The 25433-nt window shown below is 44.4% G+C and overlaps 1 protein-coding gene across 1 annotated transcript in view; it reads left to right on the forward strand.

Moving 5' to 3' along the window:
- Nucleotides 1–25433, forward strand: part of LOC141092401 (receptor-type tyrosine-protein phosphatase beta-like) — a 239049-nt gene that overhangs the window by 122923 nt on the left and 90693 nt on the right. The window contains exons 17-22 of the mRNA XM_073578524.1: nt 230–484; nt 1273–1542; nt 11851–12123; nt 13173–13427; nt 16159–16428; nt 19708–19986. Of these exons, the coding sequence (XP_073434625.1) occupies nt 230–484; nt 1273–1542; nt 11851–12123; nt 13173–13427; nt 16159–16428; nt 19708–19986 (1602 nt within the window). The remainder of the gene's footprint in view (nt 1–229; nt 485–1272; nt 1543–11850; nt 12124–13172; nt 13428–16158; nt 16429–19707; nt 19987–25433) is intronic.

Consider the following 25433-nt stretch of genomic DNA (forward strand, 5'->3'; position numbering starts at 1 on the left):
CTGACCTGGCTTATTTAGCAACTTTTCTGATTAAAATCTTTTGGATGGTTATTTGCCCTTGGCCTGGGACTGTGGGACTTCTCTTTTTGCCTTTTGCCTCTGCCTGATACCTTAGACTTGACCCTGGCTATTTTCCTGACTTCACTGTGCCACAATCCGATTACAGATATTATTCTTGAAGTAACTGCTGTATAACTAACCTGTCTGTAATTTATATTATTATTCTCAGTTCCCGGACAAGTTTCCAATATCACCATGAATAATTACAAGTCGGTTGATGTTCTTGGAGCCTCATGGATAAAACCAGCAGGAAAAGTGGATAATTATACAGTCAGTCTAACAGGAGCCATCAATAAGACGACACAAACTACTGATCCACAAGTGAATTTCACAGGATTACTACCAGGCAGAGAATATAATGTCACTGTGCAGACAGTCAGTGGGAGCTGCAGCCAGACATCTGCTCCAGTGACTGAGGCCACATGTGAGTATCATCAGGATCTGCTCAAGTAAGACTTAGCAGTGTCTTCATATTATGACAGAGATCAGCATAACTGACGGTGTAAATTGTTAGGATTGCCGATTTAGGAGGAGATGGAGAAGGCTAGAGTCTTGTTAAGGGATGGAGGGACACTGTAGCTTCTTTTATCCTCAGGAGCTGCTTGGTGAATGCTCAAGGTGTTGACAAGGAAAACTTGCTAAGTTCCCCCAACGCAACCCGCTCTAAGACCTATTGATCACATTAGTTCAGATGCCATCACCTTATGTTTTGCAGATAGGGCTGCAGTTTTTGATACAGTTTTAATGGTACATATGTGTTTTTGATCACTTTTTTATATTTACTTTAAGAGACTGTGGAATCTAAAAGGTCAAACTCCCACAATCAGAAGCATTTGGGACTGGTACAGATCGCTGTGTAAGGTGCAGGCTTAGGTTCCCAGATTATAAAGTCTACCTGGAGGGTTTTCGAAAATCGAGAGTAGAATAGTAGACACAGATTTTTGCTTCACTCAGCCTAAGCTGAAAAATAAATATAGGTTTAACTTTATTTGCAATTTCGTTATGAAATCTTTGCTTGATCCTGTGGTTGTTTAACACTAAGTCACACGGTATGGTGTCTTTATAGTTAGGTGTGATATTATTAATGCCTTAAGTCATGATGACTCTTTATAATCCTCATATCACCATTCTCCTCTGTTACCAGAACTTTTACCTTATTATACAGATGCTGGATGTGTTCTCACCTCGCTGTATTTCTCTTTTTTTCTGCAGATCCAACACCACCTGGAACGTTGTCCTCTATCACAATTACAACAAAGAACCTGACCTTATCTTGGTCGGAGCCAGTAAATATGACCGGTGTGAATAAGACATATAATATAAGCTACGGGATATATCCATCAGCTACCTTATCTGTGACAAGTCCCACAACAAATGTCACCCTCCAGAGCCTGATATCTGGGACTAATTACTCCATAACTGTGGTAACAGTCGGAGTCCGGGGGTATCAGAGCTCTCCTGTCACCACATCGGTCTATACAAGTAGGTGTTATCATTGATTGCATGTGTAACAACGTTAAGATGTCACTCAATGCCAGGAATGCTGTAGAGGAAATGGAAGAGTTTTCTTGAACCCTAGAGGTATCTAAATGTCTAAATGAGATTATAATTAGGAGCTGATGTTGAACTGTACTGCTGAAAGAATCTGGTCAGGAGTTTTTCCGAGTAATCTGTTCCATTGTATTTTGGGTGGGATTATGGTGACTCTCATGCACTAGAATAATAGCTCCTCCTGTAAACCTCCTCAAGTAAACGTCCAGCTAAAAATGAAATCTACAGTGGAGAAATCTGTTGCAGCTAATGCAGCATACACAGAGTGGCTTGAAATTGCTGCTAAACTTGAAAGATTTGCATGGGTGGATGGAGCAGTACAGAAGATAGCTGAAGGGAGTGAGGAGGAGACTGGAGAGAAATTGGATGGAAGAGATCTGGAGGACTACACAGTAAAGGAGGGGCCAGAGGGAGAGGAGAGAAGGCAGGAGCGGGAAATCATGGTGCAGGAGACTTCTGAGGAGTCTGTAGTAGGGGAGCCCACAATGAGAGACCTATACGATCTGGTTAAGTTTTGCAAAACTGCACTAACTACCCTTACAAAGAGAGTGGATGGTATAAAGGAGGAAATGATCAATATGAAGGCAGCCATTAACAAGGCTGATACCAGAGTGGGGGTGTTGGAAGATAGAGTGAGCACACTGGAGGACCAACTTTCTAAGCTGCAGAAGTCCCACACTCAATGCTTGCAGCGATGTGCCACTCTGGCTGATAAAAATGATGATCTAGAAAACCGCTGTAGGCAAAACAATGTGCAGTTGGTGGGCATCCCTGAAAAAGCAGAAGGGACTGATCCTACAGCATTTGTTGAAGACTGGCTCTGCAATAAAATTGGCGACAACAATATGACCAAGCTGTTTGCAGTGGAGAGAGCACATCGCGTTCCCATGAGGCCCCTCCCTCCAGGTCCCCCCCCCCCATACCATCCTGGCCAGGATCCTTAATTAAAGGGATAGAGACATTATCCTACGGAAGGCAAGAACGGCTAAGGATATGAATGTTAACGGCCAAACAGGGTCCATATACCCCGACTACTCAGCTGAGGTTGAAAGGCAAAGAATGCGGTATAGTGGGGTGAAGAATAGGTTGAGAGATATGGAACTGGCGTATTCTACTCTGTATCCTGTTAAGCTCAGGGTTGTGGTCCTGGGATCTCTTAATTTTTTTCCAACTCTGGAGGAGGCCACCAAGTGGCTGGACTTGAACGAGAAAAGGATCAGAGCTGGTAAAGAAGGGTGAAGTGAGAAGACGCGCTGAGAGACTTGGCGGGCTGTATACTTGTAAAGAAGAGAAGATGGATGGTGTTATACAGAGCCTTTTTGTTCCTGCGTTCTAGTTATTATGGATAATGGAGGGACTGTAGATGATAGCTCACATATGCGGAGGAGAAATGGAGGGATTGAAAATAATTCACGGTTGTGAGATAACGTTTGTGAGATTGCTAGGTATAGAGTAGCCCACTCTCTGGTTTAGAGGGGAGAAACATTGGGAGTCTTTAGTAATGGTTTATTATGTTCATCAACAGCGGGGGGGGGGGGGGCTGTACAGGCTATGGATTGGTTCTAGGGGTTCTTGAGAGAAGTACTGTTCTCTACAGGATTGGGAAGGTATAGGGAAATATGGGGGGGTGATAAGATTAAAATTCTTAATTGGAATGTGAGGGGATTGTCTGATGAAACACAAACAGCAGCGATTATGGACTATATTAGGAAGCAGGGACCGGATGTGATATATGCCTTCAAGAGACACATTTGATTAAGGAGAAGGTGGAGGTGTTGAAGAGAAGATTATTGGGAGGGGATTTCACGCCACATACTTGTATGCCGGGGGGGGGTCTCATTGCTGGTAGGAGCGTCCACACCCTTTGAGGCCATGTCGACAGTAAAGGCCAATACGTTTTTGTAATCTGTAAACTTTTTGAATTATTATGTATGGTGGCCATGGTACATACCACCTCCTTACTTGGGGAAGAAGATCCAGGAGGTGATAGAGCTGTACAAAAGGGATGTGGGTCTACCGTTATTAATTATTGGCGATTTTAATAATGTGATGAATGAGGGATGAGATAGACATAAACAGGGTAGAGAGGGTGGCCGGAAATTGACATCATTTGGTAACTATGTGAAAGAGCTTGGCATGGTAGACCTGTGGAGGGTAAAGAATGAGGATGTGATGTGTTATTCCTGCTACTCTGCTACTCATGGATCTCTCTTGTGAATTGATATGGCATTAGGTAATGAATTGTTGACACAATTGATTTGTAGAGTGGAATATCTTCCGAGAGTGATCTCGGACCATAAACCTCTGGAGTTGCTTATTAAAAGGTCCGGGGGTGGTCTAGACAGGGGAGTGGGTGGAGACTCCATCCACTATGGTTGGAACATATTAATATAGAAGGGGGAGTTAGACGAATATTGGGAGATGAGTGAAGGTAGTGCTGACAGGCGAGTGGTGTGGGATGCCATGAAAGCATATTTGCGGGGTCTTCTGTTTTGAGAAATTTCTAAATGTAAGTCTAAAACTAGATTGGAAGACAGGGCAGTGATGGAGGCTTTAGAAAGGGAGCTGATAGTGAACCCGTCAGTGGAGAGTCAGAATGGGCTCAAGAAAGCTCAGGAGGGAGTCAAAGAACTATATATAAAGAAAGTAGAGAGGAAAAGAGCTTTCCAGAAGGCACGATTCTACGATGAGGGTGAAAGGGTGGGGCATTTGTGATCAGTAGTGATGGCAGCACAGAGGGAATCCTCATTTATATGTAAGCTGAAGGCGGAAGAGGGGACGGAGGTGGTAGACATGGAGGATATACTGTGGGGAAGGTGACTTGACGGACAGACGACTGGAAGTAGGAGGGGACGATGTGTGCACTGTAGACAGGGATTGGCAATGACAGAAAGGTAACAGCAGGGAAAGACAGAAAAGGGAGTGCAGTACCGAGATTTGACCACAAGATGGCAGGGGGGAGTGTAGTTCGGGACTTAACATCAGCTTATGGCTATAGAAACTGCTTAGTCATGGGGGGCGGGGAGATAGGAACCCAGGAGGGAAATTCCCAGTGAGAGAGGGGATAAATAGGACTGGTTGAGGTTCCAGGCAGGTTAGTCCCGGGAGGAGCTTGGCAGAAGACGGAGAACAGCGAAGAGCTCGGCGAGGGGACTGACAGGAAAGAGACAGTCAGGGGGGTGACCCTGACCCAACAGACCGCAGGAGGCCCCGGGGGTACCGTTTGGACGACGACCTCGGGAAGGTGAAACGCTGGCGGTAGATTGGTCTAGGACAGCCCCAGCGAAAGATCCGCAAGGGACGTTACTTCGACTGGAGGAAAGGTACAGGTACCCGGGCCTGGAGACGGAGAACTGTAAACTGCTGTGCGTGGTTGTGGTCGTCAGGAGGACGACGAATAAAATACGGAACTGTTACAACTGAACTCTGCCTCTGTCTCGTCCTTGCTTCGCCTGGTGCCTGTGTCGTCCGGACATGGTAAGCAGTGGACCAACCCCCAATCCGGCCCCCTACCACAATACTGGAAGATTTTAGACTGTTTTATGAGCAGCTATATTTTTCTGAGTCAGGAGCCTCATCAGCAGAGATGGAAGGATTTCTTGTGGTGGTGGGATTCCCTATGATTGCAAAGAGTGACAGGAGGAGACTTGAAGAGCCTATAACACAGAAGGAGGTTGAAACAGCTATAATGTCTATGACAAATAGGGCTCTGGGGGTGGATGGGTTCATGGGTAAGATCTATAAACAGTTGGTTAAGATGGTAGCACCTAGACTAGGTGGTTTTCGAGGAGGCTTTGGAGCGTGGTGCACTGCCGGTGTCCATCAGGGAGGCTGTGGTAGTGGTCATCCCTATGTAAGGTAGAGATCCGACGTTGGCAGAGTCCTTACAGGCTCATTTCGTTGCTGACGGCGGATGCAAAAATTCTGGCCAAAATTCTGGCCAACCGATTAACGAGTCTGGTGCAAGATCTTGTTCACCCCGATCAAGACGGATTAATGTTGAATAGGTCTACAGCAAGAAACATATGTAGACTCTTAATTTGCAGCTGCCGTCAGATAACGAGGGTCGTAGGGTGGTAGTGCCGCTGTTGAATGCACGTAAAGCATTCAACAGCATCGAATGGAGCTATTTTTGGAAGGTGTTGAAGTGCTTGGGATTTGGACCAATCTTCATATCTTGGATACGGCTGTTGTAAACATCCCCAAGTGCTAGGGTTAGGGTTACCGGGCAGACATCTAGACACTTCGTTCTTCATAGGGGAAACAAGAGAGGGGTGTCCGCTGTCTCCACTACTTTTTGCGTTGGCAGTGGAGCCCTTGGCGCAGACAATTAGAAAAGCAACCTCAGTTAGGGGGTTTAAATATGGACCTATAGAGGAAAAAATAGCTCTATACGCAGATGATCTGCTGCTTATCCAGGAAGACCCTGATGATTCCTTGTGGCGTGTGATGAGCATCCTTGGAAGATTTAGAGCTATGTCGGGCCTGAAAATTAAATTGGGTGAAATACAACATTCTAGCTGTGGATAGTAATGGTGTAGACCTTAGGATAGAGGGGGATGGTAGTAGGTTGGCGGTTGTGCGGCAGTTCAAGTACCTGGACATTCAAGTATCGCTCCCGCTCTCAAGCTATATAGATCTGAACCTAATCCCGTTATTGGGTAAGTTCAGACGCAAAGTGGGGGCGTGGTGTAGATTACATCTATCAGTGGTAGGAAGTACAAATTTGATTAAAATGGTGCTGATGCCCCACGTGTTGTACGTGCTGCACAATGCCCCCATATGGTTACCCAAACGGTGGTTACGTACAATCAATTCTATATTTGGGGATCCTGTGTGGGGGGAAACAACCGAGGATTTGACTTGAAATATTACATTGGCCCAAAGATGAGGGGGTGCTAACACTCCTGAGTCCTTGGATTTATTATCTAGCAGCTCAGGGCCAACATCTGAGGGGATGAAGAGAGACAGAAGGCACGGGTTCAGTGTGGCGAATATAGACTTGGGTACTGGGGAGAGACTCATTGGCTCAAGGACTGGAGGCAGGTAGTTTTAGAAAACTGGGTCTGTCATGCCCCACTCTGGCCCTGATACATGAGCTGTGGGATGAGATTAAAAGGATTAGGGTAGTGGAGGACCTGACTAATTGCTCCGCTATATGGCAAAATGAAAAACTGCCGGAATTTAAAAACTGGATGAGGAAAGGAATTCAATACATGGCCCAGTTACAGGACTCATGGGGATTAGTGACTTTTGAGAAACTACAGGAGGAATATGAGTTATCTGAGACCTGTGGATTTCAGTATAGACAGCTGTGTCACGCTTATATAGCGCGGAGTAAGTCGGTTTCTATGAGGGTCCAAAAAGGTTTATTGGAGGACTATGTGTGTAGTGATGGGGGAACAAAAGGAGTTATGTCAGGTATTTAGGACTTAATGCACACCTTTTTAATCAATTACCCCATTAAGGCTAAAGAGAAGTGGGAAGACAAATTGAGACCGATAGAAGAGGATAAGTGGGAGGCGATTATGGAATACATACCCCAATTGTCACTGAGTGAGCAAGGTAGACTCACAAATATGTGTTCCATAGAGTGTACAGGACCCCTGAAAGGCTATATAGGGCAGGACTGAGACGGACTTCTGGATGCCCTCGTTGTCAGACTGTTGGGGTCGGGATCTTACACATGTGGTGGCAGTGCTCCAGACTGTTCTCATACTAGACAGCGATTATTAACACCATAGAGGGAGTGTATGACTGTAGAATTGAGAGGGATCCTGTGGTCTGTATTTTGGGTTATGTGGAGGAGATTCAGATTCAAATTCAGTTCAAATTGGCGATAGCAAGGTTGCTCGCAAATGGATAAGTGAAGAACCGCCGACAATACAAGAATTTATTAGACAATCAGACTGTATTGTAAATATGGATAAAGGTATTTATGCCAAAAGGAAAAAGGAAAAAACGTTCAACGCATTGTGGACACCATGGGTGGAGAGACGATGATCCCGACAGGAGGACGTACTTCTGAGTATTTGTTGCTGATGTTTCCATAAGGAGGGGGAGGGAGGGGATGCGTTGTAATTGAAAATATGTAACCTTGTTGGACATTGTAATGTCTGGAATCTGTTTCTTTGTTTGAATTTCATTAAAAAATCTATCTGATTCCAAAAAAAAAAATCTACTTTAGTGGTAAGCGTAGAAAGGTTTTGTATCCTGCAGACCCGTCATTGTTCATCCACGTGTTAAAGGAAATGTGTCACCCCCAAAACGCCAATTAAATGGTTAGCAGTGTCATGTAGTGAATTTACTGCTTTTTAGGTGCTGAGAAAACACGTTTTATTTAATATGTAAATGAGGGCTCATCAGTGCACCCTTGGTGTGACTTTTTTACTATATTATTATTATTATAATATTCTACATACAACGTTTTGTCATTCTGCCATGTTTTGGGGGGATTTTGTTTTAATAGTGTACAATTTGTGATTCAATCTGCTCTGAATCTTTGTTCTACAGGTCAATATGGTTACAACGATACCAAACTTGTATCCATTTTTTTAAGTGGTAAAAATGTCAGAAATTTTGTGTTAGAAAAAAAAACTGGGTTTGTTGCCATTTTCTGAGGCTCGTAACATTTTTTATTTTCCATTTGATTGACCTGGGTAAGGACTTTGTGGGCTGACTTTTTTAGTGACCTGAATTTGGGGTACACTTGACATTTTAATCTTTTTTTTTAATTGCATTTTTCTTTACGAAGGAGTGGTGAACAAAAAAAAATGCAGTTTCAGTGTTTTGATTGTCTTTCTTGTTTACAGCATTTACAATTTGGGTTAATTACCGTAACTTCATATTTTGATCAGAATGTGGTGGTATCAAATGTTTTTTTTTATATATATATTTGTTTATTTTTATTGGGAATAAATGGGATGATTCAACATTTTTTTTTTTTAATATATTTTGTATATATTTTTTATATTTTATTTTTTAGTCCCTAGAGTGGTCTTGAACCTGCCAATGCCCATTGTACTCGAGCATATATTGTAAATCCTGGTCTTATTTGAAGCTCAGCATATAGTTTAGCTTCAGGGGAGGACCAAAATGGCATTGACTGGGGATTTCAGCAGGCCCCCCCCTGCTGTCATCATAACTAGTGAAGAGCGAGTATACTTGTTGCTTGGGTGGCCTCCAGAGTATTTTGGCGTGCTCGGAGATTTAGTTTCTGTCACCTCAGCTGCATGATTTGCGACTTTTTGACAGCCTGAATACACGTGGGAATTCCCTAACAAACAGGCATTCCACACATGTATTCAGCCTGTCCAGCAGCCATAAATCATGCAGCTGCATCAACAGAAACTAAATCTCCCCTTCCCTGCAGCTCTAAGCAGCATCAAAATATATGCAATATGTCTCATTCTCGAGGCAGACAAATTCAGAGCAGCTGCATCGGGTCCAGAGGTGGAGTGAGGCCGCTGACACCAGTGAATTTTTCAGCTCAATCTGCATCCTCGGACGCACATTCATCTGAAATATATTACAGCCAGTTTGCGTCCAGCAACTGACCTCGGTGTGCCTATAACTGGAGGCTTATGGCAGTGATGTCATGAGAGATGGTGGGACCTGGCAACATACAGTTGTGTACACACAACCACCTGAAACATGACTATAGGAGTTGCTCGGGTATCTCCCTATTGGAGAGGGTGTCTTATATATAAGATGTCTCCAAGCTATTGGCTGGGACTGGAGATACCTTGCAAGTGAACACACATTTAACTAAATGCCTCCTAGCTTTTTCTTGTTGTAAAGACATTGCAGGACCTTAGTTTGCTAGTGGTCGCAACCATGGATACCGAAGGTCCTGCAATGCCTGTACATCAGGAAAGAGACATTGCAAATTAGAAAAACTATACTACATTTCTAATTGGAGATATTTGCTAATATTATCACACTTACTACATATTGGGATAGGATATTGGAGATGGGAATACCCCTTTAATGCCAGTAGGTTGATATGGTCCATTCATTTGGCCCACCAGATAAAACCATCCCTGAGGATCCTGTGGCCCCTTGTAGAAGGGAGGAGTGCTGTCACAAGTGTGTCATGTCCTCCTGCGAGGTCTGGGGTTAGGTGATCTTCACGTACTGTGAATCACAGGTCTTCCATTTAACCTGTGTGTTTTGTTCCTCGTATTAAATGGACTTTGTTTCTTTTGGCGCTGAAGAGGTTAACAACTTTTTGTCTGCTGGTTAGAGACATGTAGCTCCATCTCACAACTGATCCTGATCTGCTCATTTTCTCTCTATAAAACCTGGTCAGACCGTCTTATCCCTGCCTGTGAAAGTTTACTACCTGGCTTGCTGGAGTTGGTGTGCTAAAGTTGGAGTTTGTAGTTGCTGCTGGAGATTGTTGTATGATTTTTTTCATTATCCTATTCCCATTTGGTCTGTACATTCTTATCCTTCCCTTTGTTCCTCTCTACCCTCGGTGAGTTTTTTTGTATGTAAGGCTGGTTTCACATTTGCGTTTTTTAGCGCTGGAAAAAAACGCACACCTGCGCATGCGTTTTTTCCCCTATATTTAACATGGGTGCGCATACCTGCGCGCTGGTAAGCGCATGTATGCGATTTTCATGCGCTGCGTTTTTTTGGGGTGTGCGTTGGGATTTTCCAGACGCAGCATGTTGCATTTTTTGGCCCTGCAAAAAAGCGCATGCGCACATATGCGCACGTTTTGCGCTAAAAATGGCCATTATAGCCTATGGATGCGCATATGTGCGCACTGGCATGCTCATGTATGCGTTTTTTTGCATATGCGTTTTTTTTTTTAAACCATGGAATTTAGGGGTTTGGGTTAGAGTTAGGGTTAGTTAAGGGGGTTTAGGGTTAGGGTTATGGTCAGGGTCAGGGTTAGGGTTGGGGTTTGGGTCAGGGTTAGGGTTAAGTATGGTTTTGTTAAGGATTAGGGTCATGGTTAGGGTCAGGATTAGGGTTAAGTATGGTTTTGTTAAGGGTTAGGGTCAGGGTTAGGGTTAGGGTTAGGGTTAGGGTCAGGGTTAGGGTCAGGATTAGGGTTAAGTATGGTTTTGTTAAGGATTAGGGTCATGGTTAGGGTCAGGATTAGGGTTAAGTATGGTTTTGTTAAGGGTTAGGGTCAGGGTTAGGGTTAGGGTCAGGGTTAGGGTTAGGGTTAGGGTCAGGGTTAGGGTCAGGATTAGGGTTAAGTATGGTTTTGTTAAGGATTAGGGTCAGGGTTAGGGTCAGGATTAGGGTTAGTATGGTTTTGTTAAGGGTTAGGGTTAGGGTTAGGGTCAGGATTAGGGTTAAGTATGGTTTGGTTAAGGGTTAGGGTCAGGGTTAGGGTCAGGGTTAGGGTTAAGTATGGTTTTGTTAAGGGTTAGGGTCAGGGTCAGGGTTAGGGTTAGTTAGGGTTTAGGGTTTGGGTTAGGGTTAAGTATGATTTGGTTAAGGGTTAGGGTTAGGGTCAGGGTTAGGGTTAGGGTCAGGGTTAGGGTTAGGGTCAGGGTTAGTAAAGTCATGGTTTGGGTAGTGTGAGGGGCCACCTAAAAATGTTGGAAAAAAACGCAAACGCGGTAAAAACGCGCTAAAAACGCATACAAACGCATAAAAACGCTGCGTTTTTTTCATGCATGCTCATAAAAATGCTTGAAAAAAACGCAGCAGTTGTATGCTTATGTATGCGTTTTTTCAATGCGTTTTTTTGCGGGAAAAACGCGCTGCAAAAAAAAGCAAGTGTGAAACTAGCCTAAGTTGTTTTTTATTCTTGTTTGTCGTACATGTTTATATACTAACATATCTGTCGCAGGCCTTCTGGGGGAGTGGGAGGGTACAGCTTAGGAGTCAGGACATTAGCAGGAGCATAGTAAAGTTGGAGACTCGGGCCTCTCCACCTTTAAGAGTACCCCTGGGACAGGGATAGTTGGGGTCCCAGTTCCAGGCACAGTTTGATGTCCCCCTTCCTTACCGAAGATTGTTGCAGCATGACACACGTATATGTATGTGATATTGTGTTGATGTGTTAAGATGACCATACACCTTTAGATAGTGATGTTCAGCCAACGTTCATCTGAATATGGTTCTGATATCTTGAGGGCTTCATTCCCCTCATGGCTCAAATTACAACTCTGGATTTTTATTTTTTTTGGGCAGTGGTTACCATAGAATAATACAACATACTGCTCCCTCATTCTCTATCCACACTGATTGTTTGTATTTATTTTATTACAGAGCCGATATCCGTGAAATCTCTGCAGATCAGTAATGTGACCTCATATTCTGTGTCTCTGATGTGGAGTAAACCTGATGAGTATCAGACGTCTTACGGATACAGAGTCAAGACTTTCAACTCTTCAACCACAATGATATATGATACAATAGTGACAAGTGAATCAGCGACAATAATGAATCTGACGCCGGGAGAAACATATACATTCATGGTCTATACAAGAGCTGCTGATAACCGCACTGAATCCGACCCGGTGTCAAACACCACCTGCACAGGTGAGGATGCAGAGAATTTGTAAAACATGAATTATGTGTCGAAGCTCGTGATACATACAATATCTATAATATATGTCATTTAAACAGTTCAGGGAAATTCTCTCACCAGATTGCCAAAGTCCTCCATTAATGCAGAAAAAATTAGGGTTGCACAGCACACCTTTGTAAAAAAAAAAAAAGCGTGCTCAAGTAGGATTCCACTCCGATAATGAAAAAAAAACATACAGACCTTGTAATTCCAAAAATGCAATAAATACATGTAATTTATTGTATTTTACAAAGCAATCCACTGCATAAATTGACGTTACAGACCATTATTCATCAGAATGGATTGGAAAAGGAAATGTGCAGGCAAAGGTAATAGGCAAAATGTTTAGCAACGCTGAGGGGAGGGGCACATCTGTGCGCAATGGCCATAGCATGGATGTGCCCCTCAGCTCTGCTTAACACTTTGCCTATTACCTCTGCCTGAAGGGAGGTACTTATATCATTGCTGGATGGATTTTCCTTCAATTGGCTCTTCATCAAAAGAATCTATTCTTTTTGTCGGCAGAGTGGACACCGCTCTCCAAACTTCCCCCCCCATAGTCACATTCTGCTCCTCCATTAATTCACTGTACTTTCATAGTATATTCAAATTAGGTCTTGGGTTATTTAGCAGGACCAACGGCAGGACAGGGCTCAGTGGCCAAAAGCACCAGCAACATATTCGCCTTATTTAACTCCTCATGTGTCCCCTGTTCAAGTACCAGCTGTTGTGCTGTATTACTGCTCCTGATGCAGTTATTACTATCTGATATGCTGGTTACTTACCTAGCTTATTTAACCTTTTTTTTTTTTTTCTGCTGTTTACCCCTTGGATGGTTATTTGCACTTCCTTTAATTTTGTGACATTTCTCTTGCTTTCTGCTTCTGCCTGAAATCTTGAACTTGACCCCCCCCCCCCCGCTGTCCTCCTGACTTACTGTGCCACAGGCCTGCTAATTACATTATACCATAAGTAACCGCTGTATAACTAACCTGTCTGCGGTTAATGATCTTATTCTCAGTTCCTGGACAAGTTTCCACCATTACCATGAATAATTACCATTTGGTTGATGTTCTTGGAGCCTCATGGATAAAACCAGCAGGAAAAGTGGATAATTATACAGTCAGTGTAACAGGAGCCATCAATAAGATAACACAAACTACGAGTATGCAAGTGAATTTTACTGGATTACTACCAGGCAGAGAATATAATGTCACTGTACTGACAGTCAGTGGGAGCTGCAGCCAGACATCTGCTCCAGTGACAGAGGCCACATGTGAGTATCATCAGGATCGGCTTAATTAAGAGGGAACAGAGTACATAGTGAGGTGGATATGACCATGACTAGAGTGGTGGAAATGGCATGGAAGGTGTGTATTGTTTTGAGTTGGGTCACAGTTTGACAATCGGGTAAATCGGATCGAGATCGGAACGCAATACTCGGACTGGCCGGTGGCTCACTCGACCTGAGTGTGACCGCTTCATATATTTGTATGCAGCTCTCACGCTCTGGTTGGGAGAGCCGCCTGCCAGTCTGTTCACTGGGTACCGATTTAGGGTGGTTTCACATTTGCGTTTAAGGCCGCAGCGTCGGCCTGCGCACGGCCGCCGCTAATCCCCGCCCCCTGCCGTGCCTCCGCCAGTAGCTACTCCTACGGACGCATGACGCTGCATGCGTCCTGCGTCCCCCATCTTTAGCACTGGGGACGCAGGCCGTGCGCAGGTATGCGTTTGGCGGCGCATGCGTCCTTTTGACGCTGTGCCGAGCGCACCAAATTGCAACCTGTTGCGTTTGGCGCTGGTCGGCGCAGCGTCAAAAGGACGCATGCGCCACCAAACGCATGCCTGCGCACGGCCTGCGTCCCCAGTGCTAAAGATAGGGGAGGCAGGACGCATCCAGCGTCATGCGTCCGTAGGCGGAGCTACTAGCGGAGGCACGGCAGGGGGCGGGGCTTAGCGGCGTCCGTGCGCAGGCCGACGCTGCGGCCTTAAACGCAAATGTGAAACCACCCTCATATGGTTGTCTGGATGCACCCTCAGGATTACCAGTTCTGGAGGAGTCTGCAGCCCTCTACTCATCAGGAGCTGTTTGGTGAATGGCCCTGTTCAGGTTGCATCCTCCTATGGCCCTGCTTAATTGCAGGAACAATTAAAAGCTTTTTTTAAAGGATAACCCCCCTCTGCAGTGCACTTTACTAAGTGGCTTGATTAGCAAATTAGTCCTCATTCCACTTCCTTGTGTATTGCACAGCAAGCTATATATGTATTATGCTTCAATATTTCCAGAAAAAAACAATGGAATACAATAAATATTTAACCAAATGCTCATGAATGCCTTAAAGGGCAATACATAAAACTATGGTGTGTATATGTGCTAGTAACAACCTTCAAATGAAGTTATGGTTCATACTTGTTGTGGTCCATTATAGTAGTCCATCCGTAATGATGTGAAATCTGAGGGTGATGGCTTCAGAATAAGTGATGATCCATGTGGTGGAGATATATTCTGATAGATCATTGCACTGAAAATAAACATGAAGAGAGCCCAAAACTTGCGCAGCTACAGAGGCCGATAGAAACCAAAGGCCGTATCCCATACATTTTAGAATCTTTATAGCCACACTAGGCAGCAGTCTTTATTTTGTAATGAGCTATCTGATAATTTCACCATCATTATGAATCCACCACACTGCTCCATGCATGAAATTAAATACTAAACCTAAACTGCTAGTAAGTTTATAAAAATGAATTACATTAAAATACATTTTTTATCCATTTATATAATAAACTCAAGTTTATTTTTTAAAATAAATATATAATGAAAGAATCTGTCCCACTATTAATAAAAATGTATGTGTGTATATACGCCTCACACACTTCCCGACAGTGTGAACTTATTCAGCAGCCATTTCAGGGTGCTATAAAAACACAAACGGCTCTGTCTTGCTATTCATTCCTTTCGGGATTAGTGTGTCTAAATAAAATATCTATTTGACTTCTATTCCATGTTTAGACATCTTTTTATTAAACTGCCAACCCTCCAATCAGTTCTGACTATATCTATACACATAAATTGTGTTCCTTCTATGTTACCATAAAGTTTTTCTGCAAATTGTTAGTATTGGTCAACCACATGCAGGGGATGAAGTGACACCCAGTTGATTGTAAATTTTAGGTTATAATATATGTTATAATCTAACGTCTCCGCAACGAAGAGGAGAAATTAAAAAGTCACCTGCATTTTACTCCCCTTTGTAGCTATTTTGCTATGATGTGGCCAGTTTGCGACTGATATGTTTGGTTCATATTAGAATGTGAATAATATAAATATTTTAATGTTATTTGCAGTTTCATTAAGAATCCTTTTAATTGCTCCCGTGGCTGTTTAACCCTAAGGCTGGAGTCACACTAGCGTATAGTATCCGATGTGAGAGCATTGCATGCAATATGCTGATGACACTCGTCTCAAACTCTGATGCGACTTCGAGACGAGTGTCGATGCACTGTGCTCCGATCCTCTCGCATGAGAGAATCGTAGCGGAGGAGGCGGGGAAAGTAATTTCTCCATCTCCTCTAATGCCGACGTCTGCAGGAATCGCACTGCATTCGGTTGACCTTCAAGTTAAGTATGATGTTACACGCACCCATAGACTTGTATGGGTGAGAGCAATCCGATTCTCGCAGACATTTGCAGAATTCTTCGATTGTCTACGCATGTGGAATCGGCATGAGAAAACAATCGCAGACATGCGCTGCCCCATATAAATTGGGCTGAGTGCAATCCGATTTTTTTTTTTTTTTTTTTTTTTTTTTTTTTATTGGATTGCACTCGTGTGAACAAGCACAAAGTCACGTCGTACAGTTTCTTTATAGTTGGGTATGAGGTATGATATCAATAATGCCTTAAGTCATGACTTTTTTATGATCCTCAGTTACCGGCACTTTTACCTTATCATACACATGCTGGATATGTTCTCACCTCTCTGTATTTCTCTCTTTTTCTGCAGATCCAACTCCACCTGGAACGTTGTCCTTTATCTTAATTACAACAAAGAACCTGACATTATCTTGGCCGGAGCCAGTGAATATGACCGGTGTGAATAAGACATATAATGTAAGCTACGGGATATATCCATCAACTAACTTATCTGTGACAAGTCCCACAACAAGTGTCACCCTCCAGAGCCTGATATCTGGGACTAATTACTCCATAACTGTGGTAACAGTCGGAGTCCGGGGGTATCAGAGCTCTCCGGTCACCACATCGGTCTATACAAGTAGGTTTCATTATTATTTGCACTTTTAGTAACTTTTTAAAAGTTGTCAGTTGACATGAGGAAAACTGTGGTGAAAATGAAGAAGGAGCAGAATACGGAGAAGAGAAAAAACACTTAAAATTATTCTTGAACCCTTGTTGTGTCTAAATGAGATTATGATTAGGAGCTGATGATGAACCATACTGCTGAAAGAATATGGTCAGGAGTTTCTCTGAGTAATCTGCTCCATTGTATTCTGGGTGAGATAATCCTGAATATCGTGTACATACAAAAGAGCTCCTCTGATAAATCAGAAAATCTTTATGCATATATTTGGCAAAAAAAGAAAATATTTTTTTTCCAGCATCCAAATGTGTTGTACATATGTAAAAGGTTTTTTTTTATTTTTTTTTTTTACCTTTTAGGCTATGTGCACATGGTGCGGATTCTGCTGCGGATATGCAGCGTTTCTGGACCTGCGGGTCCGCAGCAGCAGCTTTAGGTGCGTTGTACAGTACCATTGTTTTAAATGGTAAACTGAAAAACGCAGTGCACATGCTGCGGATTTTTCCGCGGGTTACAATCTGCAGCATGTCAATTCTTTGTGCAGAATCGGCTGCGGTTTCACACCTTCTCCAGGTAGAGGTGTGAAACCGCAGGGCTAAACCGCAGCCCTTTTTGAGCTGCATATTTTTCCAAATCTGCGCGGAAAAATCCGCAGCTCAAAAAATTACGTGTGCACATAGCCTTACGCGTGTCATTGTTTATTCAGGAGCTTGAAGCAGGTTTAAAGATGGTCATACGTATTCGATAGCAATTAGTCAAAAGTTACTCTTCCTGATGCCCATCCCGCACATGCATGCTATGCCGTGGCTTATCCCCTGCTAGATTTCAATAAGCTGATCCTTGTTGAACCTCTTATTCTCAAATCTGTGATGAGTCGGGATATTCCCAAAAGACTTTAAGTGATTAGCTAGTCCCACCAAAATCGTCAGGATCATCAGAAATTCATTATAAATGTGCATGACCACCTTTAGACTTGAAAGGATTTTCTAGGTTTATAATAATGATTACCTTAGGATAGGCCATTAATATCAGATAGTTACTGGTACAACACTTAGCACCTCCATATATTAGCAGTTTTACAGTGAATAACGTGAACAGCACAGCTCCATTCACTGTGTAGTGTACAATTTTGGAGGCTGTATCTCCGTTCCTGTACACTTCACTTCAATAGGAGCCTAACTGCAGTGTCTTGAAACAGCCATTACCCAATAAATGGAGCTGTGCTGCTCACTCAGTTCCTTGTTTACATTTGCCCACCACAAGAGAGCAAAACAGCTGATTGGTGAGGATGTCAGATTTTGGACAGGAAAATAGCTGATCGGTGGGGACGTCAGGTGTCAGACAGGAAAATAGCTGATCGGTGGGGATGAAAGGTGTCGGACAGGAAAATAGCTGATCGGTGGGGATGTAAGGTGTCGGACAGGAAAATAGCTGATCGGTGGGGATGTAAGGTGTCGGACAGGAAAATAGCTGATCGGTGGGGATGTCAGGTGTCAGACGGGAAAATAGCTGATCGGTGGGGATGTAAGGTGTCAGACAGGAAAATAGCTGATCGGTGGGGATGTAAGGTGTCGGACAGGAAAATAGCTGATCGGTGGGGATGTAAGGTGTCGGACAGGAAAATAGCTGATCGGTGGGGATGTCAGGTGTCAGACAGGAAAATAGCTGATCGGTGGGGATGTAAGGTGTCGGACAGGAAAATAGCTGATCGTGGGGCTGTAAGGTGTCGGACAGGAAAATAGCTGATCGGTGGAGATGTCCGGTGTCGGACAGGGAAACAGCTGTCGTGGAGATGTCAGAAGCCACTGATTTTTTATATTAATGGTCTATACAATGATGTCATCGGACCACCCCTTTTTAGCCTGCAAAAACCCTTTGACGAGCATAAAGTTTTCTCCCATTTTCCTGGTTCAAATTACGGTAGAATTTTTGCGGAGTTGGTATCCAGAGAAAACCACTAAAAATATTGTATTCTTCAAAGGAGGGGCAGCACATTGTAGTCAAGTTGGTTCAAATCAATATGAAGTTTATTTTTAAAATCTGAGTACAAGCAACAAGTTTCTGGGCTCTAAGGTCAATATGTCAAGTGAGTGGAGAAAAATACAGAATAGATAAAAGATTTAATAAGTACAAAAGGCACCAAAACTACATTAGAACCCACTAGTGAGCTGATCCAAATACAAGTGACATACCAGCAATAAGAAATGTCAAGTACAACTGAGTACACATATATCCCCAATATACACTGAGCATAAACACCATTTCATGCCTTTTTATGATCCCTTTTCTAATGAAACCTTTTCAAGTAAATAAAAAGTTCAAATTCATCACATTTACTTGAGGGGTAATTTTTCTTGGTGTCCATAGGATTCAGACCTCCTTGATTTTCCAGGGCATTTTTCCTGTTTTACAGTACAGTGTGGCCAATTGAATGGTGTCATTAAAAAGTACAACTCATCCTACAAAAAACAAGTCCTCATACGTGTGACAGAAAACATAAAAAAAAATAAAATATTGCTTTTGGAACAAGGAGAAGGTGTTGGGAAGGTGTTAAAATACTTACATCTCAGTTTTCTCCAGTTTCCAGCATCCCTGTCTTCTTGGTTATATGAGCGCTCCTCATCTTTTCCAGCTTTGTAGGGTGGTGCTACATCCACCATTTTAAACCTATGTAGCTTCAGACCTAGGCTCCTTAGATTTGCATTATGAAAGTGATGTCCAGTCCGCAGAAACCCTTGGGTGAGTCCGGCAAGGCTTGATTTGAAGTCATATGATGCAAAAGAGGAACAGAGTGTTGTTGATAAATGGGGGAGACTGCAATTGGGAAGTATTTTAATGCACTTAAAACTACATCACATACATATTTAGAAAGGATTAGGAGGTTCCATTTTTGCTTGGAGTACTTCTTCAGAAGAAAAAAATATGCAGGGGTCATAATTACATGCCAAAATATTTCTTCATAATTGATGGAAAAATTGACACTGGTATATTAGTCTATGGACATGTTCAGATTATGAAATGGAAGCCATGTTTACATCGCCTTGACACATACCGTTTTCACTGCTAACAAGTCATATACTTTCTGTTTGTGAAATATCTGATATGCCTACAGTCTGCACTCTTGCAACTCGTCTTTTTTATATTTTGGTCAGTAGTTAGTATTACATAATACTACATGTAGCTCCATCATTTTGTATCCGCACTGACGGTTTGTTTGTATTTTGTTTACTTCAGAACCGATATCGGTGAAATCTCTGCTCATCACTAATTTGACTACATATTCTGTGTCTCTGACGTGGAGTAGACCTGATGAGTATCAGTCGTCTTACACCTACAGAATCCAGACCAATGTCACCTCGTCAGCATCAATGATAAATAATATAATAGTGACAAGTGAATCAGCGACAATAATGAATCTGACATCAGGAGAAACTTATACATTCATGGTCTATACAAGAGCTGCCGATAACAGCACTGAATCCGACCCGGTGTCACTATTGCCTATCTGCACAGGTTTGTATAAAATGTTAGAGTTTTAAAAATAGTGATATGTGGTTTGTGTGCCTGCTCAGGTAGGAAATGTGCTCCTGTCAGCTAGCTAGCACCCTCCGGTGAGTTTTTGAGAAATCTATTGGGGTCTCAAATGCAGACCTCCACCAATCTGTTAGCTAATAGATAAGCACTCAAATATTTTTTAAAAAAAAAGTAATACATGTTTCTTTACTCTTTAACCCCATCACAACTTTTGACATACATGTACATCAAAGGTCATGTCCCTGCCTTTAATGCCAAGCCCGCATCTTTCCTTGCACATGATAGCTGATTTAATAAGTCTTCATGTTCTTTTAACAGCCGTGGGTAGAGCAGAGCTCCGCTCGTAGCTGTTAACCTGTTAAATCCCACTGTCAGTGTCTGACAGAAGCATTTGACATGCAGTGACTGGGAGCACGTCATTCCTCCTGCACATCGGTGCACCCGTCACGTGAACGCAGGGCGCCGATGGGTTGTCATTGGAGTCTGTAGTCCGCTGATGACTCCCATGCCTGTCATCATGATCCTCCTGTGAATTCCAGCCCGAAGTAGATTGTGATTTCAGCTAAACATAGCACAAGCAGTCAGACAATCACAGCTTCAAGTCCCCTAAAGGTACTATTAAATACAGTAAAAAGTGAAAAAAAAACCTTTTAAAAATATAAAAAAATGCAAAACACAAGTTCACCCTTCTTTTGCCCCATTAACAATAAAGCATAAACATATTTGATATCGCTGCATTCGTAAGTCTTCAAGTTTGATCTAATGAAAAAAAATTAGCTCAGTTAACAGCGTAACAAAAAAAAAATCAGAATGCCAGAAAATGCAATAAGAGGCGATTGAAACATCGTATATACCCCAAAATGGTATCAGTAAAAATGTCTGCTCAGGGCGCAAAAAAAACAAGCCGTCGCATAGCCCCGTATCCTGAAAAATGAAAATGTTACAGGTCACTAAACTATACATGTTTGGTATCTGCGTACTTGGGCAGAACTGGAGAATCCTATTGCCATGTCAGCTTTACCATATAGTGAACATGGTAAATGAAAAACACAAAAAAACACTTGTGGAATTGCAATTTTTTTTTTTGCAATTTCAACACACTTCAGATATTCATTTTAAGTTTAAATTGGAAATTACTTTTGTAAGGTTCAAGTTATTTTAGTTACCATTGTGGGTTTTTCTTACTTTAACAGAAGGGTACCAGTAACTTTGTCCATGTGTATAACCTAGTCCGTCGCATATGTGAGAAGCCACAGTTAATTTACTTGCTCAGACGAGAAATAATAGTAAAGAAATAAAAATTTGATGTGGCTAAAAAAAATAACTTTAGTGTATCGTCATGTTAAAATGTCAAAAGGTGGGACATAGAAAAGCTACCCTCACTGCAACAGTATCACCCAAAAGTAAAATATATCATAGCAGTGATGTCTACTTCAGTGACCCCCTCACAGTAGACAAGTCACCCTCTGTGGCACCCACAGAGGCCCCCGTAGAATATTAATGCATATGTTCCCTTTTATAGTAATATTCCTGTTTAGTTCCCCCATACAATAGTAATGCATGTGCGTAAATACAACAGTGGCAACAGTACAGTAGTAACTTCCACCATTTTTACCCCCGTACCGTAATAGTGTTGGCCCTTTATGCCTCAATCCATGTAGCTCTATTAATTAATAATGTATGGGCCAAAATGGGGAATATTATTCCCCCATTGTGGAGTTAGGCCGGCTTCACATTTGCGTTCGGCAGAGCTGCGGAGGGCTACGTAGTTCCTCCGTCTAGCTCCGCACACTGCCGCACCTCCTTTTGTCAGCTCCGCCTACGTCTGCATGTGTCCTGCGTACCTATCTTTAACATTGGGTACGCAGGCCGTGTAGATTATGCGGATGCATCCGCTTGCGTAGTTTTGACACTGCGGTGACCCGCGTCGAACGCAACGGGTTGAGGTCGCCGCATCGTCAAAACTATCCTTAGTGGCCCCCATACAGTAATAGTCTCCCAATTGCTTTCCTACAGTTGGGTCTCCCACTTGACCCCATAAACTAATGTGCTAGCACCAATCTTGTAATATTATTCTCCATCCTTGCCCCTATGATGTCATAATACCCCCCATACTGTGATAATGTCCTCTCCTCTGGCCCCTATACTGTATTAATTGCTCCCATCTATAATGTCCTTCGTGCTGGCCCCCATCTTGTAATATTAATCTCCATTTTTGCTCCTATCTTGTCCTAATGCCCTCTCTAATTGGTAGCTATACTGTAATAATGGCTGACATCCTGGCCCCAGAGGCGTACATAGAAATGATGGCTGACATAGTAGAAGTTCTAATTGGGACCCCTTCCTCCCCACCCCAAAAAAAGAAACCCAATATTCGGCAGGGTCACTGCAGAGTATATCTCACAAATTTTCTCCTTCGTCTCATTGGGGGACACAGATACTGTGGGTGTATGCTTCTGCCGCTAGGAGGCTGACACTAAGTGAAAAAAAAGGTTAGCTCCTCCTCCGCAGTATACACCCTCGCCCCTATTGCGGGCGGAAATCAGTTTTTTGCTTAGTGTCCTATGGAGGCACACACAGTCTGGATCTCTCCAGACTATTTTTTTCTAGTTTACTATGAAGATGAGACAGGGGCGACGGATCCTATTGAAAGGGTCCGATCTCCCCAAACCATCAACGGGCGAGCACGCGTTGAGTATCGTCTCCGCGTATACTTTCCCGCACCGAGGGACATATCTGGGACTTTTCCCCAGACATCTATTTTTGTTTGTTATTTTATGAAGATGAGACAGGGGCAACGCATCCTATTGAAAGGATCCGATTTCCCCAAACCATCAACGGGCGAGCACGTGCGAGTATCCCTCCACGTATCCTTTCCCGCGACGTGGGACATTATGCCAGACTTAGCCCTGTCCACCCCTAGGTATTGAAACCATGGGCCTGCACAGAGGCACAAGACTAGTCTGTGCGGCCCCCACTGCTCCACCAACGCTAGACGGCGGTGCTGCAAGGTGGCGGACGGTCCCTCTCCTCACCCCCTGAAGGGGTTAGATGGAGCTAGGGTGCCTGCACCGTCCTATTTTTTTATCAAAGACCCCCTCACATACCTGCGCTCAGGCTGAAGAGGATCATCGATGAGGAGAGGGTCGGGGAGGGCTCCTGCGAAGATTTCGGGCTGGAGCCCACAGCCGCAGCACGCCTCGCGGCGTCCACTAGCCATGCAAGAGAAGGGCTGGATCCGTCAGGACAGGAACGCTGCGCCGGTCAGTAGCGCCACTTTAGGTACCGCGCCCCCCCACCCTGGTCGGGTAGGGGAAAAGTTGAGGCCGCGGCTTCGGCCGAAAGTTCCGCCCTCGGGCCGTGTGTCACTTCCGGCAGTCCACCCCGCACTCGGCGGCGGTAAAAATCGAGGCCCCGGCTTCTGAGCACGGGCTAGGCCGCAAAGTGGGAGTACCGCCCCTAGAGCGATTTTACAGGCTGGTGCGCGCTACAGATGTCGGCGCGCGATTTAAAGGAAGCATCCAGGTTGGGGGGGCGCAGGACTGGGGTAAGTGGTGCCCGAGAGGCCATGCTATAGGGAAAGACTAGGGGCTACCTCTTCCCCATATCCCCAGCAGCGGACAGATACAGCATGTCCGAAAAAAGCAAAGACGCACACGTTCTTTTACGCGGCATGCATCTCTTGTCGGGCTGCGTTTTCGTGGGCGCAGAGCAAGCATTTATACGAAGCCTGCGAATCCAAACGCGCCCAGGAGCCCTCCCCTGCGACCACGACCAATGTGTCAAATCCCCTGGAGTGGGCCCGATCACTGTCACAGTACATGGCGTCGCTTACGAGAGCAATAGAATCCCTTCAAGCCCCAGATAGGGGCAGGGACAGTGTCTCGCCGCCTTTAGAGGGAACCTCCACCTCACAGGAGCCTCCGGCCTGCAGGGGCCGCCCTCACTCCAGGCAGACCCGGGGGAAACGAATCCACACAGTGTCGCCCAGTCCATCCGGTGCCTTCAGCATCCGTAAGAACTGCTTCTCGCTCCCCGTCACCAGTGGTTGATAGCGAGCAGACCTCAGATTGCGACTCAGACGAGCCCATTGACCTGGACACTCCAGAGTCACGTGAAACAGTGGACAGTCTCATAGAAGCCATCAATCAGACCCTGGGGATTGAGGATGATACCGCAGCGGCTACGGGGCATAAAGTGGCATGTAAACGAGTGAAGCGGCCGCACAGAATTTTTTCCTCTCACCCTGAGTTTGAGGACATAGTGCAGCGGCACAGAGAACGTCCAAAATGGCATTTTTCTCGGGTTAAAGGGCACTTGAAACGCGTTATCCGTTTGCTCCGGACCTCCGTAAACAATGGATGGAATGCCCGATAGTGGATCCTCCGGTTTCACGCCTGGCCACTAAGACCCTGTTATCTGTCCCTAGGGTTTCCTCGATTAAAGATCCCACGGACTGCCTTATTGAGAGCCTAGCTCGTTCAGGATATGAGGCGTTAGGGTCTGCACTCGCTCCCTTGTTCGCAGCAACTTGGGTAGCCAAGGCTATGATATCATAGTCAGAAACATTAAGCAAGGTTGCGCAGGAACAGGATCTACCTGCAGAGATCTCGGAGGTCACATGTCAGATGACGATAGCCGGAGATTATGTATGGAATGCGTCTCTGGATGCGGCCAATTGTTCAACACTTGCTGCCGCTAATGCAATCTCTATCTGAAGAGCCCTATGGTTGAGGACATGGCGGGCCGATTCTACCTCCAAGAAGTCCTTGACTTCCCTGCCTTATCAGTGCGGCCGCCTATTTTTGGATCAACTTATCTTCGACTCCACAGGAGAAAAGAGCGGGTTTCTCCCTCAACAGAAGGTTAAATCGTTTTTTCGTCACCCGGTTCAGGCACGTTTTTGGGCCTTTCGCAGTGCCGCCGGCCATTCTAGGCCGGGCGTGACGGCATTGGTCAGGTGGAGGCCGCTAAGCAGCCCGAGTCTGGTCCGGGACCCGAATAGGAGACCGGTCCGGGGTCATGCGTTAAAAGACTCCGGGTGGACTACGGGGCCTAATTCCACCACCTCAGGCCGCCCCAATCAGGATAGGGAGCGGCAGGTCATATAGAGCCAACCCATTGGGGAGAATGCGTGCTCAACAGGCCAGATCGAGGGGACCCAGATCCTAAGGATCATCGGCCAAATGACTCGAGATCTTTACCAGACGACACCAGCAAAGTGGGCGGCCGCCTACTCTGTTTTCACCACGTCTGGGCCAACATCGCTCACGACGCATGGGTAAAAGAATGTGTCCTCAGGTTACAAAATAGAATTTGTCAGATAACCTCCAAGATGGTTTTTTCTTTCCCGGCTTCCAGGGTGGATACCCAGGTAAGGGCTCTTTTGGGAGCCATCAGGTCGCTCCTGCACAACGGAGTCATTG

This window comes from Dendrobates tinctorius, unplaced genomic scaffold (genome assembly GCF_039654945.1).
Source record: "Dendrobates tinctorius isolate UK_male_01 unplaced genomic scaffold, ASM3965494v1 ptg000059l, whole genome shotgun sequence".
Classification (NCBI taxonomy): Eukaryota; Metazoa; Chordata; class Amphibia; order Anura; family Dendrobatidae; genus Dendrobates; species Dendrobates tinctorius.